At 40.2% G+C, this 15,725-nt stretch overlaps 1 protein-coding gene across 2 annotated transcripts; it reads right to left on the bottom strand.

The window, feature by feature from the left end:
* Window positions 1-2,620: 2,620 nt before the first annotated feature.
* On the bottom strand, window positions 2,621-13,706 carry vgll3 (vestigial-like family member 3). Of its 2 annotated transcripts, none has more exons than XM_048541022.2 (4): window positions 13,566-13,706; window positions 11,662-11,902; window positions 9,240-9,725; window positions 2,621-4,242 (listed from the first exon to the last, which is right to left on the bottom strand). In XM_048541022.2, exons 1-4 carry the CDS (start codon window positions 13,677-13,679, stop codon window positions 4,211-4,213), a joined length of 873 nt encoding a protein of 290 aa, XP_048396979.1. In that variant the 5' UTR covers window positions 13,680-13,706; the 3' UTR covers window positions 2,621-4,210. The 2 variants fall into 2 exon arrangements, with proteins under 2 accessions (XP_048396979.1, XP_048396980.1); XM_048541023.2 differs by having other exon boundaries at window positions 11,662-11,899.
* Window positions 13,707-15,725: the final 2,019 nt, after the last annotated feature.

Below are 15,725 nucleotides of genomic sequence, written 5' to 3'. Positions count from 1 at the left end.
GCTACTGGTTTCCTAACGGGAGCAGATGTGAGTTTTCAGACTTTCTCTTCAGAGGTTAGCACTGTACCTTCTGGAATTAACTTCGTCCCTCTTCTCACACGCCATGTTGCCGGGGAGACACCCCCATAACTGTAAAATTGAGATGTTTTGGTTTCGTAGGTCCCAGAAAGGTGTATCTGCGAGACGCAGAGACTCAAACGTTAAGAACTCTGATTGTTCTGTTTCAGAAATCATTATAAAGCCATTTCGCTGTCGAGGTTTGTTTTTCCATCTATCCTATAGATTTCTCACCCATTTGCAACGTAGGAGTTAATTTGTCTCTGGCCCACAAGAGTAAACTACAGTTCATACTATAATAACACAAAGAACTGTGGATGCTGCAAATTGAAAACAGCGTTCCGACAAAAAAGGTATTCGAAATGTTGAATCTGTTTTTCGCTCGACAGATGCTGCCAGTTCTGCAGAGTTTTACCAGCATTTCTTGCTTTCTTTCACTTCATATTATACTACGTTCGGGACTCCAGTTCATTTATACCACCCAAAAGAATTCCATACCAGTTTATTTCTGTTTCAGAATGCTGATTGATACCAACTTTCCCCAATTCCAATTTTACTTCCTAACTTTATACTTTATCTTAACACCACAACGTTCAGATAGCCAGGTAGCATTAGAGGAGCAGGAAAGTTGACGTTTCGGGTCGGGACCCTTCCATCAGACCTGCTGCGTTCCTCCAGCTCCGCATTGTGTCATCTCTTACTCCAGCGTCTGCAGTTCTTACTATCTCTGAATGTTCAGAGAGCGCGTGCTCATGATAGCTAACATTATCAATTCCACAAAAAGGTAAACGAAAGGTGTGAATTACTATTTCTCCCGAGGTCTTTCACCTGCCATGGACCAGTCTGATTCTGTATTGGGTAAAGTTGGTGTAAAACCAGCGGCAGTTCTAGTACCGCCTCAATCCCCGTCCACCCATGATGTAAAAATGCACCATTCCGATATTCCTTAAATCAAATACAATCAGTAGATGCTTACGACAGGGTATGACTGTGAATTTCTGTTTTGTAAAACACATTTGTCCCGGATGTTAATGGGATTATTAATCGACGAAGGGGTCAGACACTGTTTAGGTCGTCAATGTAAAGGACGCGTAAACATTTCTAATCAACCTGCTCAGGCATGTAATTTCACACTTCTGGAGCAGGCGGGACTTATGCCGGGGTCTCCTGGCTTGGAGAAATTGTCTGAAGAACTCAAGGTCTGGAGAGAAATAAAAGTTAATGCTTCAGGTCCGGTGACCCTTCCTCAGAACTCCCCTAGCCTCGAGGCAGGGACACTAACGCTGCATTTACAAGGGTCTAATTTGGATTTTCGTACTGAATTAATTTGTTAACTGCAAACAAGTAAACAAACTCCACTGAAGTGTAAAACTGACGTTTCATACATTAAAGAGTCATTTTTAACAGTTATTTCAATTGACAACCCTTTGAAATCCAGGAGCATCAGATTTACTGATAGAGGGATTACTTTTCAGGAACGGAAATAGTGGTTTAGATTGCGTTAAAAATTAACTCCACAATAATCAAATACCCAGTGTCGAGATACCAGTATGACAATTGTAAAGAATCTGCAAGCCAATGAAGGTCACCCCTTTAGCAGCATCTTTACACATTACAGCTGGAGAAAATCATGGCAAGTGTTTTGGACGTGGTGTTGGAAAACCGTTATATAGAAAAGGAAAATCTCTAAACATTTTTTGTTGAGCTTATCACCTATTGCAATAAATTGACATTTTCATAATGAAAATAACACTTTTATAATGCTCAATCCATCCAATTGGTTGTACATTACAAAATTACATTTAGGTCAATTCATTTTTTTGTCATTCTGTAGGCATTGCATTGTACAAATATCTGATTTTGTTGATTCAAATCAATATATTCAATATCCTGTGATCCTTGGCAACTGGAAATGTGCAAACTATAATAGAGTTCATGCGTACAACATTACACCTAGTTATATTTAGAATGTATTCCCTTTAGAAAGTTTCAAATCATTTATTGTATGTGTAATGCTATTTTTGACAACTGTCATCATCTGGGGGTTCACTCCTCCCATGTCTGTCATTCTCAGAGTTTAATCCATTCTGTCTGCACTGTTTGGATTTAAGATAAAAGTTGCCCATTAACGCACACACCACAACAGCTGCAGAAATTTTAACAGAGCACAAATGTATAGCAAGCTTTTTGTCTGTCCCTGCAGATGGTTTAAATCTGATTCCTCAACAATTTCACCATTGGGCAAAATTACATTGCTTGTGGGTTCTGTATAAGGAACTAAATATGACAAGTTATTTTCTTCTAAAATTGGCCTCTGTGTCCATATAATATGGAACATCTCCAAGCAAGACACAATGTTTAACACTCTTTACTGTCAATTAGAACATTACTATTTGATTATGTCCTACACTTTTGAAAATAGAACTCAGACCACAAAAGTCTTAAAGTACCATCATTATTTGCAATTTAATTATTTGCAAAGCATAAGAATGTGGATTAAAATAAAATTCTTAGAACGTGATTAAAAATCATGCAGTTTTGAACATAGGCAATAGTTCCAAGTTTTTTGTTTATTAAAATTAACAACGCATTTTACAGTTTTCCGTAAAAATAACACCCTTTTTCATTGCGAGAAATTTGCCACAAATTTTCCATTGGTTTGTGTCTCACTTTATGCATTTGCTTAATTATAAACAGAGAATGATATATGTAACATCTTGGAAGGAATATATTCAACACAGAATTTTGACTGCTTTTTAAAAAAAAGAACAATGTCCAATTTCAAACAGAACTTTCAAAACGGATCACAGACAAGAATGTTACCATGTTGTACATTGTTAGGAGAAAAAATGGCGCTGAAATGTCATTCATCCCCTTCAGAACTTACAGTTTGCATTTTAATTCAAAAGCAGTTGAGTTGTGGGTGCATTATTTTATCCCGGGAACTTTGTACATGAATTTCTGGGTCTGATTTTTTTTTAAATCCCTGAATGAATACAAACCTAAATATGAAATGATGGGTTAAGATTTCCTATGAATTGAGGGCAATTTTCTTCACTTTTCCATAGCATATTTTGCATAGCCTTCATACTTGTAACCAAATAGGTTTGTTTTTTTATAAAAACAGAATAAAAGGGAAGAAGTTCCCTTTTTGATAGAATAACTAAAAGCATAAAATAAGGAGAACCTTAAATGGATTAAAAGTTCTATTGCATCTATAAGGTGCAACAATGTTTTCCTTTTTGTCAATGTCATACAATGTTAAAGGTGAATGTCAAATTTATCAACTTTACTTTATGATAATCATTATTTAAAATTGAAGGAAGTAATCCTTGTAAAATCTGGATGAAAAGACTTGTGCCCTAATGATGAAGAGCCTTTTTGAATAGAAAACACTGCCCGTTTTTTAAAACTCTTTGGTTTCAATAAGAATTGTTATTTAATACTTCTATCATTTCTTTTTGCAATAAGTTGGTGGAAAAACAAATATGCTGAATACCAACAAAATGAACATATTACTATAGTTAATTAAATGAAAGAATGTTAAGCCTGTATTTAATTTAGGACATGGTAAAAGTGCTACTGCAGTCCACAAATGATTAACTATAATTAAATAAAAAAAAGAAAAAAAGAAAAAAAAATGTGTAGGAATCCCTGGTAGAGTCACATTACATTTTAACAAGATCAGAGTAATAAACAGTTATAAAAAACTCCAATACTTCACATACTTTTAACCACAAAAATAGAAGAATTTATGTTGTGCCTAATACAACTTTCCACCCAGTGCTTCACTCTCCATAAAATTTACTTGAAGCAGATCTTTATCCAACAAATTCTGCTAATGGTCCTTTAAAACAATCAAATTCTACAAAAATCAGGCTATGACACGCATTTCCAGATGCTGAAATTAGGTAGCTTTGTTACTTCATTGCAAAAATAATTGCTGATTCACTTCTTCGCTTTTACTTAAATCATCATTTATTCTACAAGTTTAATTTTCACTTCCTCTCAGACATTTTGCTAGCTTGCTCAAAGTAGACACATATAGAAACCCCGTATTTTCCATCTTTACAATTTCTGAAGGTAATTGGTCAAAAGCAAATACTTTGGGTCATTACTTCCATTCCATCAGATTGCAGAGATGAATTTATCATCAGCCTGTGAGAGATCCACCATACCAAAGGGCTGAAATCAAGATTAAATGGAAACATTTCAGTTACAAAAACAGTAGAAGCAAGGATAAATATGATTGATTTAAAACAAAATCTTATACTATTATAAGAACCAGTTATGTAACGATATCGCAAAACTAACTTCTAAACATAGCTTGTGATAATGGGACTTCTACTTCTAAATATAGCTTTCCGATTTATGCAATGATCTTAAAAAGTTATCTTAATTTTGAGACAAATTAAAAGGAGAGAAGTATTTGAAACCCCATTCAACTTAATTAAACTCAACTGCTAAATGTTCACAGGATAGTAAACAGTAAATGTGCAGTATTCTCTACTGTAATACAAAAGGTAGGTAATAAGATATTTTATTATGAATGTAAAAAGTATTGTATTAATCCAATATATTTGTTTTAAGCTGTTGACTCCCATTGATTGAAATAATAACTATACTAATAGTAAGTCATATTATACTTGTGCATCAGCATTATACTCATGGTTCAGCACTTACAAAAATATACAATTTACTTCTGAAATGTAGGCAAAGAAAGGTATTGTCAGAAGATTTTAGGCAAAATCTGTTGAGTGAAAATTCTCTATTTAGCCAGTAAAATATTTTATACAATGGTACAACTAAATTCTTTAAATATGCTAGCAATGTACACGGTTTCGGAACACTGATATAATGTGCCACACAATGGTTGCACATGATTTTCCTTCAGAATTCCCTTCACGACAGATTTTGCCATTTTGTCCTTTCTTGTAAGATGGAGCATTAACTAGAGGATAGCCATCACAATGAAGAATGAAAAAGAGCTCTCAGAATGAGTTGCTGAGGTTGGCCCCTCTTTTTTAACCAGTGATACATTTGCTTTGACATCATTCAGCTCTTTAGCTTATTAAATGAACATGCCGTTACAGGAAATAAAAAGGAGGGACTGTGGTTTAATAAATTCTTTATTAAATAGATAGGAATAGGAATGGACAACCACATTCCATATTTACTAAATAACTTAATTTTTTTTATTTTTTCTGTTTGTTGTGACAGCAAATTATCATATAAAATAATTATGTAATGGGTGTAAAAAATGAATAATTTGCAAGAAATAAATGTTTGGGTTATGGTCCTAATTTTCTGGTGCTGTGCTTTTTTACTTTGGAAATCCTCCTCCAAAAATGCGCCAGCCTGTTTAGATTGCCTTCTGCCTTTAACAATTTCCACATCAATTCTCTCATTGTTCCTTCTACACTAAATTAAGTTATTTTCTGTTTTGGTGTTCACCTTTTTGGAAAGCCATTAGTGTTGTATCTCTATATTTCTAATTTTTTTACTACATCTCTCCTAAAGATAATGACATGAATTTTGGATCATTAGCTGCTGTGATATGTATACATTTTTTATTAAAAAATAGAGGTAGTTGTAGCATGGAGTCACCTTTCAAAGTACCTTCCTACAACATAATCTACAGCTATTTGGTCACCAGCCAGAATTTACATGGCAGCAAGGTGATCTTGTATAACTTCAAATTTACTTTCCACTGTAGCACTCAGACATTTGGTGGAAGCTGCTAATGTTACAAGAGAAGCCGGTCTATGTGTGCGCTGGTAGAAGAGGCTACCACTTCCATGTGGGAAAGGGTGGGTTCCATATTTCTAAGAAAATCCCGATATTGAGTTGATGCTGGATTTCTCCATGCTCCTTGGCACTAATGACAGGCTTTTTAACAGTCTTTCCAAGATGTGGAGTAATTTATTTTGCATGCTGATCAGTGTTCTTCTGTACAGTGCTCACTTGAGTCATCAACAGCAGAACTCACATGACCATCCCTTGTAGCTAGCTGGCACCTTCACAATTCTTGCCCTTTGTCAAAGCTGCAGATACTCACGTCTACCATGTGCAGATTGTACCTCAACATCATAATTGCATGCAGTGTTAACTGCCGAGCTATTGGCTGAGATTGTTAAATCAAGTGACAATATTATGCCTTCACCATTGCTTTCTTCATGCTGTGACTTAACTGCCTGGACAATTTGCACATGGACATTAGAAAGGATAAAGGTGTATAGGTAAGGTTATGGTATGGGAAGGGGGGTGGTTGGAAATAGAATATGCATGTTTACACCATCTGTGACTTTTAAAATCAGAAGACAGCATGGGATAGGATGAGAAGGAGAATTAGGTATGAGGACAGCATGGTCTTGGATGGTTTCAGCCCTACCATTGGCATGATCAAAAAATTTGCTGTGATTTAAAGAGAGTCAGAGGCTCTTAGTGTCATTAGTGAATGCGATATTTGAAAATGTATTCATAATCCCTAATGATTCAGATAAAGTTCTTGCACCTTTTGAAATACATTCATGTCCTTACACGTGGATTGGCTCCTTCCACTGCCCTCCACACCTATATACTTCACTTGGGTTTTGAGTGTGTGTCTGGAGGAATTCTGGCCCCGTTGGTCAATCGAAGGCCTCAGTAGACCCAAGGGTGTTTGGATGCCCTGATGCCTCCTTTTCTCCCAAGCCTCTCTAATTAGGAGACAGGTTGGGAGTAGTAGGAATGGCATTTTACAGGAAACTTGTTATATTTAATAACCTCCCCATACCTTCAAGCACACCAGCTAAAAAGAGCAAACAAAAAAAATCCAAAAATTCAACTTTCTTGCTCCTCTGATGCTGCCTGGCTTGCTGTGTTCCTCCAGTTCCACACTGTGTTATCTCCGAATCCAGCATTTGCAGTTTCTTAGCCTCTTCGATAAAATTCAGCCCAGTGCCTAACTGGTAATTGAAACAGTCAAGGGCACCAGTCATGAAAGAAAGATAAATCAGTGTTCTAGGTATTGGAAATATCAGTCTGTGTCTTTGGGAGGGGGAGGGTCTGGATATCAGGGTTAGTGCAAGTTCCAGGTATCAGACTATGAGGGCTATAGATATCGGATATGGTTAAGGCTCTGAATAATGGAGATAGTTCAGTCAGGGCATCCAATTACAGAAAGGATTTTCAAGACAAAATAGAATAACTGTATTAAGTTGGGAGACTATAAATATATACAAATACTTGAGCTATTTCCATTGAAGTCAATAAGGTTAAGTGGAAAATGTAAGATATTCTTTATTTATTTTTTTCTTTGGTTGAGGAGACATTATAATTTTAAAATAGGCATCAAGTGACTGAAGAGGCAAGTTAGAAGGTTTTTTTTAATTCACGAGTAGTGTGGCAGACATTAGAGAAGAAATTTGGGTAATATTTCAAAGGAAGGAAGATCCTGGACAGTAGAGAGAAAGGAGGGAATGTGATTAATTTGAATTGCCCTAATAAAGTGTCAGATCTGCCACAGTAGGCTGAATAGTCCCTTTTAGTGGGGAAACCTTTGTTATTTGTCTTGCTATAGTAGTCAATGTTTATTTAAATGCTGTTTTTAACAAATAAATTCAACATCTTTATCTGCTAATTTAAAATCACACAGGAACGTTAATAAAAATCATGGGTCATACAACACAGAAAGAGACCCTAAAGTCCAACTGATCCATGCTGACCAACTTTCCAAAACTAGACTAGTCTCACTTGCCTGCATTTAGCCCATATCCCTCTAAACCTTTCCTATTCATGTACCTGTCCAAATGTCTTGTAAATATTCAACTGTACCAGCATCTACCACTTCCTCTGGCCGTTCATTCCATGCACAAGCCACTCGTTATGTGAAAAAGCTGCTCCTCAGTTTCCTTTCGAATCTTTCTCCTCTCACCTTAAACCTATGTCTAGTTTTGAACTCAACCACCCTAGGTAAAAACCTTTGTTATTCATTTTATCATGTTCCTCACGTTTTTACGAACCTCTATAAAGGTCACTCCTTAACCCCTTATGCTCCAGGTAAAATGTCCCAGCCTATTCAGTCTATCCTTAACTCAAACATTCCAGTCCCTGCAACATTCAGCTAAATCTTTTCTGCACCCTCTCCAATTTAATAATATCCTTCCCATAGCAGAGCGACCAGAACTGTACATGGTACTCCAAAAGTGGCCTCACCAACATCTTGTCCAATCACAAGATGACATCCTGTATTCAGTGGACTGGCCAATGAAGGCAAGCATGCTTCATGCCTTCTTAAACGGCCTGTGATGCAACTTTCAGAGAACTATGTACCTGAAACCCTACTTCTTTGTTCGACAATACTCTCCAGACCCCTACCATTTACTGTATATGTTCTGCCCTCGTTTGTTTTAGCAAACTGCAATAACTCAAATAATCCAAATTAAACTTCATTTGCATTCCTCAGCTAATTAACCCAATGTCAGAAGTCACATGACACCAGGTTATAGTCCAACAAATTTATTTGAAATCACAAGCTTTCGGAGTGCTGCTCCTTCAGACAAAGTCACTGTCAACCATACCATCAATGTTAGTGTCACCTGCAAATTTACTAACCATGCCTCCTAAATTCTCAACCAAATCATTAATATAAATGACAAACAAAGCTGGACCCAGCACAAATCTCTGCGGAATACTGCTGTGGAGCGGAGGCAACACCCTAGTAGTATTATTGCTGGACTGTTAATTCAGAGACTCAATGTTTTGGGGACCCGGGTTTGAATCCTGCCATGACAGATGGTGGAATTTGAATTCAACAAACTATCTGGAATTAGGAATCTAATAATGACTATGAATCCATTGCCAACTGTCAGAAAAATCTGATCTGGTTCACTAATGTGCTTCAGGGAGGAAAAGTGCCAATCTTACCTGGTTTGGCCAACATGTGACTCCAGACCCACAGCAATGTGGTTGGCTCTGAACAGCCCTCTGGGCCTTTAGGGATGGGCAATAAATGCTGCCTAGCCAGCGATACCCTTATGCCATTAATGAATAAAAAATGTTACAGGCTTCCAGTCCAAAAAACCTTCCAAAGAAATATTCATATTTGAAGTAAAAATGTTGAAAAATCTTTTTTCAAAATGCTATTGCCAATATAGCCTGTACTAACAATTTACAGTTTTATTTTAAAAAAAGCCTCTCACCTGTGTCAAAGTTTACTGCTTGTGCCATCTCAAGAGTTCCATGAAAGGCTCCAGTCCATGACGAACCAGCAGCAGGAGCAATAGGATCTGTCTTTCTGATTTCGCCAGATGCTGTGGTAATCCTAGCAGCTCTCATTGATGGCACCAATAATGACCCATAACGTGGGTCTAGATGTGGACTGTGATGGTGGGTGTGGGCATGTGGATGATGCATATGTGGGTAAACCTCATGGACAAGTGGATAGCTGGAACTTCCTTGTGATGACAGTGTGTAGGGCCATGGCTCAACATTGGATGGGGGAGCACTAGCTTGGTGTAGTCCATGTCCCGGCCATGCCATGGGATCTGGGGAATGAAACACACTACCAGTTGCAGCAGAGATATCGGTTTGACTTGCACTCAGAGCTGGAGTTGCTGGGGCTTGGTAAGTGCTGCTCCAGAAAGAAGCAGGGAAATTCTTCTGATTTGTAGAAAATGGCAGTCCTTCTGAAATGGAAAGGAAAAATAATTAACATTTGCTTTGAATGAGTATTTGTAAACTGCTGCATTATGTAGACTCTATGCATACATTCACATTAGAGACTACTGAACTTTCCCGAGGAATTAATACCGATTATCAAAATAACTATCTACACTATTATGCGAGAGATAGCAAATTTAAAGTTAACATGATCAGAGTCATAGAGTTGGACAGCATAGAAACATAGTTTCTAATCCTTCACAAATTGAAGTAATGGAAAAACTCAACAGATTTGGCAGCATGTGTGAAGGGGAAAAGTTAAAGGTCATTATGAATTGAAGAGCAGAAAAAAATGCGTCGGGCTTCATTCTGTTCAACTACATGTATGTAGGGTGGGGAAGAAAATGGAACAGCAGGACAGTTCAAGGAAAGGTCAGAGGAGGAGGGAGGTTAGGAAAAAAAGTGCTATGGAACAAAAGGCAAAATGAATTGTAATGGTTGTAGTGAGCGAGCAAAGCATAGGGGTGTTAAAGGCAAAACAAAAGAGTGTGACTGCGAACAAAATATGAAAGCAAGATGGGGCATTTGGGGTGTGTGTGTGTGTGTTTCGGGGGGTAGGATTGGTGGCGTCGGCGTGCGGGGGATATTAGAACGGGGAACAGAGCAACGGTCGGAAGCTGCTGAGCTCCATGTCCAGTTCAGAGTCTGTGAAATATTAATCGGAAAGAAAAAAGGTGCTGTTCCTTGGGCTTCACTAGAGCACAGCAGCAGGTTGAGCATAGAACTGTGAGCAGGAAGCCAAAGTGGTGGATTTTGAAATGACTAGCGACGCCAAAGTCAGGGTTACCTTCCCGGACACGACTAGGCTCAAAAAGGTGCGTTCAGGGAAACGCAAAGGCCATGTGACTAGATTCTTAAGAAAATGGGTATTGCCACTGAGCACGCTGAGACCCTTCTCTCGGGATCTCTGCAAATGGATTTCTCAACCAGTGAGAAATTAACCTGAAGAAAACAGCATCTGATTATTCACTGGAATATCTTCATAATGGTGACAGAGTCGGTTCTTAGCCCGATGTGGCTATTTTCCCCTAATGGTTTGGCAAAGGCATTTTAGCCTCCCTCTCCCTGTAGTATGACTTATTTTAATTCGTGTGCTCTGACCCCATTTTCCTCTATTTTTATTCACCGACATCCTGTTAAAAATTTCACATATTACAGCAGACTCTCTCTTCACATTGCGATGCATTTAAAGCCAAACTGGCCGGATTTAGTGACGGAGAATGGTGGGTCGACAGGAATTCACAGCAGTTGCAATGGAGTAGAGGCTTCATTGAGAGCTGATTGTGTAATCTGTGGAATACCAAGGTATCAACCAGGCCAGGAAATAAGAGAACGGGAAAATTGCCGAGGGTTGGATTTCGTAGAAGGATAAGGCAGCTCTGTGGATAGAAGCCGTCAGTATAATTTGTCCTGTAGCAAGTTTGCAGAATATGTTTCTGGAAGGAAAACACTGAATTCTGCAATTAACGTTAAAGGCGAGAGAAAGGCCGAATTGCCATCTTTCTGATAGTTGTTAGACGTATTTACCCATCTGAGTGTCGTGTAGAATATAAATTTTACGCATTGTAACTGCTCATCTGTAAGGTGCATTGACTTACAAATGGTAAATGATAAAATGAACAAACGATAAAAAATAAAGTCACTTTACATTTGATCGGAACGAGTAAAAAGAATGACACCATCGGAGTAAAAAAGTGGCATTTCCCGCTCCACCAGCGATAGTTGGGCTGCTGTAAATGAGATATTTTCTCTCCTAAAGTGGGGTACTCCAGGTACACCCACTTATCTCCTACAGTGTGCGCTAAGTAAACGCCCTCAGCATTTCTTTGCACTGAGCATTTAGCAATAGCGTCCCAAAAATCAGCTGGATTCAGTGAATTTTCCAGGAGTTGCTTTCCTTACCTTTCCAGGCGGAGCTGGAAGAAGCCAGCGGCTTGGAGTTGCGGTTCTCGCCGGGAAAGTTGCTGAGGGCCCTGCTGAAGTGTTCATCGACCACGGCGCCAATGTCCCCCTGGAAGTAGGTGAGCAGCACGCATCTGGAACTGATGTACTCAGCCTCAGGGGGCTGGTCCTTTTCGCCCTCTTTGCTTTGCGAGGTGTTCTCCATGGACTCCTGCACCTTGCTGTACAGGGCTAACTTCTGCTGCAAGGAACAAGCGGCAGATGAGACAAACTTGTAACCTCACCGGAGCAGCACCGACAACACACACAGCTCCCCTGTTTCAGGAGCAACCCAACTCCAGCGAGAGAGAGAGAGAGCGAGAAAGAACTCTGTTCTAGTTTATTTTTTAAAAAGTACAAGACTCAACTCTCACTTCAGAAAACATTCGCATTGATTTCACTGGAAAATTTCGTAACAGGAACTTCGCTTAAATTCTAAGAAAAGAGTACAAACATTGGTCCATGCTTACACACTAAGTTCTCTATTCCAAGATGTCAGTGAGATGACAACCCTCGCTAAACGGAATATCATCCGAATCCTATTTTTATATCGTTAACAGAAGTGCTCGAGTATCGAGACGTCCGTTTATGATAATGCTATCGTGGAACTCGTGTGCACAATGTATGGGATAAAGAAAAATCAAATCTGAGACCCTTAAATCACAGGGAACCTTCAGACCGCCAAAATTTCAAACCCTCTCTCCAGCTCATTTTCAAGGGAAAGATTTTCTGCTTGTTGTTGCTGCAATATCATTCCCCACAATAGCCAATATCCCTTGAAAATGTCGCTTTCCCACGGTTTATTACTGCGGTCTAGCCTGTCTGCTCGCAGAACTGCTCACATCTTGAATGAGTTTAGCGTGGCATTATATAGTTTATTCAATACATATTATCCAAATCACTTTGCACTGAAGCAAATTACAGCGTTATCCTAATTCACTTGCTCCATTCACGTGCGTTCACCACTTGCATTAATCGGGGGTTATTCATAACTTTTTTTTGCTCTTGTACTTCTCTCCAACGGTATAATTGTCCATTGAGTTAATATCTGCTCCGTGCTCGGAAAGATATTTCAGGGGCCTTATAAAAAAAAGGCAGCTAAAGTCAACGCCAGACCCGAGCAATAATCATATGGGATTTGAAATGTTTCAGTCTTCACAGATGCTGTTAGACCCGGTGATATTTTCCTATACTTCTGCTTTTATTTTAATATTCATGCAGTTGTAAGCTGGCCAGTGAAGGGCTAATAATAATTGGATGGCGTATTTCCAACGTTGTTCAGTTGTAATTTTGTGCTACACCATTCAAATTTCGCCGTAAACTCCAAATCTCTCCTTTTGTATTTAACGTGAGGATTTTATTACCCAAAACGCTGCGACAGTGTGCTGTCACACTGCAACAGTTAAAACATCTTGCTTTTCTGTTTAAAAAATCACATGGGAGATGTATTAAACATAAATCGAGTGTTTCATGCTGACAATCGTATTTTCTCTCTTTCTAGGATGATGTAGCCACGACCTTTAGTCTCTGAGAGGGTGCTGCCGCGCTAACTGTGGGAGCTCACACCCCTCCGGCTCACGGAGCTGCTATGTAGAGAATTTCAAAGCGAGCTGGTCAGACATATCCGAGGGATCGCGTCATGTGTTGTCAAACGGAATGAAGAAACCACAGCGGAATTTGACAGCTGACTTGTAGCCAGTTTACAAGGCAGCTGCTAATTCGCCTCTTGTCCGTGCAACCCCCAACCCACCCTCCAAATCCTCCCTAAATACCCTGCGCCCCCACATATCCACCCAAAGCCTTCACCATTGTTTTAATCGGATGCCAGTCAGATTTTGGCGGCTGTTTTTTTTTTGTTGCCTTACCTGCTGAGAGTGGCGATGACGGTAACAGGCTGCGGTGTAAGCGGTGTAAGCTGCTGCAGGCAAATACTGGTGGGCTCCATAAGACTGATGGTATCTAACGTCCAGACAACTCATGACCGAGTCCTCTCTCCGAGCATTGACGGTGCGGGCTGATGTGGCGGGGGGGGGGGGGGGGGGGGAGAACAGGGAGGGGGCTGCTTTGGATCTTACGCGGAGCTAGTCCCTTGCATCCTCATTTTATAGATGCGCTCTGGGCTCAACAGACAGCTAAGGTGATTAGCATGAAGATAATACGAAACCCCCCTCCGCGTGGCCGGTGCCGGGACTTGGGGGGGGGGGGGATGGTGGGGGTGGAGGAAATTTTTTTGTGGGTGGGGGGAGTTAAGTGATTGATCGGGACATCAGCAACTCCGCCCGCATCCAGAGGATTGGACAAGACACAGCCCGCCCTCCTCACTTCCATTGGACAGAACACCAGCATGCACCACCCATTCGCAAAACGCTGGCTCCTGTTCTTTTTTATTCAACTTTGTTTTATCCTTAAACTTTTATGACTTGTGCAAATCGCTCGCTTGATCTGTTTTGAGTCCCCAGAAAGTATTGCTGTTGTTGCTAATCTTACGAAGGTTTCTCTCCCCGCCCCCAAGAGAGCAGCTGTGTGTGGAGTTGGGATTTTGAGGAGACAAGGTGGACGTTTTCCGATGTACTGCTCAGGTTTTAAGGCAGTTTGTGACGGGAGCCCTGTGGAGTACGATCGCTCAGTTAGTGCTCCTGCCTGGGGCCGACAGCAAACGGCCTCTTCCTCTGAATGGGGTCTCCCAACTCCCGGGGAGCATGTTAGCAATATCCTGCTGTACTTTCCTCATCATTCGGCCACTCAGATACAACCGATTTAAATCCATATAATCCCTACAGAACGGGAGGAGGCCATTCGAGGTCACAACGAGTGTTCGAAGAACATTCTGCCCAGGCCGTCCTTACCCTACCCCTGGGATCCTGTATTTCCATGGCTAATCCACTTAGCCTCGCACATCTCTAGACACTGCGGTTAATTTAGAAAGGTTAGACCACCGAACCTGCACATCTTTGGACTGTGGGAAACATCAACGAGCGAACTCCATACAGACAATCGCCTGAGGGCGGTAGCGAACCTGGGTCCCTGGTGTTGTGAGGCGGCAGTATTATCCACTGAGCCACCGTGTCACCCTGCTAATTTGTAATAAGATTGATCTGTAATAATGCTGTGCCTCACACCAGCTTTCATGTGTTTGGAAGGCAGTCTGAGCTTTGTGGTTCCACTGTGAACCACGAATTCAAACAGCGTGTGTTCACGTCCCACTTCCAGACACTGGGATCCATGCTCCAGGCTTGCATTACAGCGCAGTACTGCAAGTTGCTGCAGTATTGGACGAGTCATCTCTTGAATGAGATGTTAAGGGTTGTGACTTCTTCAGGGAAGCACTAACAAATCCAATGACGCTAATCAGGGACAAAGGAGCTCCCCTGCAATGTTCCAGCCAAAATTTATCTTTCACCTAAAAGGAGCTAACTGAATCCACAGCCAAGAGATCAAATCTAAGCACAACGGCCATGCAACCTCTAGACATGAATGGTAACGGGCACTAAACAACTCACTGGAGAAGGACGCTTCACAAATAGCCCCATCTTTTGTGATGGCAGATCCCAGCACTTCAGTGCAAAAGATAAGGCTGAAGCATTTGCAGCAACCTTCAGTCAGAAGTGCCAATGGATGATCTATCTCAACCTTCCTCCAGCAATCCTTAGCCTCACAACTATTTGCAGCCAATTTCATTCAATCCATGTGATATCAAGAAATAGGTGAAGGCGCCTGATAGTGGGAAAAAGTATTGACTCTGACAATAATACTGTTCTCCAGAACTGGCCAAGCTGTTCTAGCACAGTTGCAATTTTGGCATGTATCCGTCAATGAGGAAGTTTGCCCAGATATATCCCTTTCACAAAATGAGGAACAAATCCAATTTGATCAATTATCACCTAATCATTCTTTATGCAACCTACATACATTCCATATGCACTGATATTCTATATCAGTGAAGTGGTGGAAGGTTTAGTTAACAATGACATCAATGGTACTTAGCCAACAATAAACTTCTTAGCAATGCTCTGTTTGGGTTCTGC

This window comes from Stegostoma tigrinum, chromosome 12, assembly GCF_030684315.1.
Source record: "Stegostoma tigrinum isolate sSteTig4 chromosome 12, sSteTig4.hap1, whole genome shotgun sequence".
Classification (NCBI taxonomy): Eukaryota; Metazoa; Chordata; class Chondrichthyes; order Orectolobiformes; family Stegostomatidae; genus Stegostoma; species Stegostoma tigrinum.
Note: the sequence above shows the minus strand (reverse complement) of the source record. Positions and strands in the feature narration are given on the sequence as shown.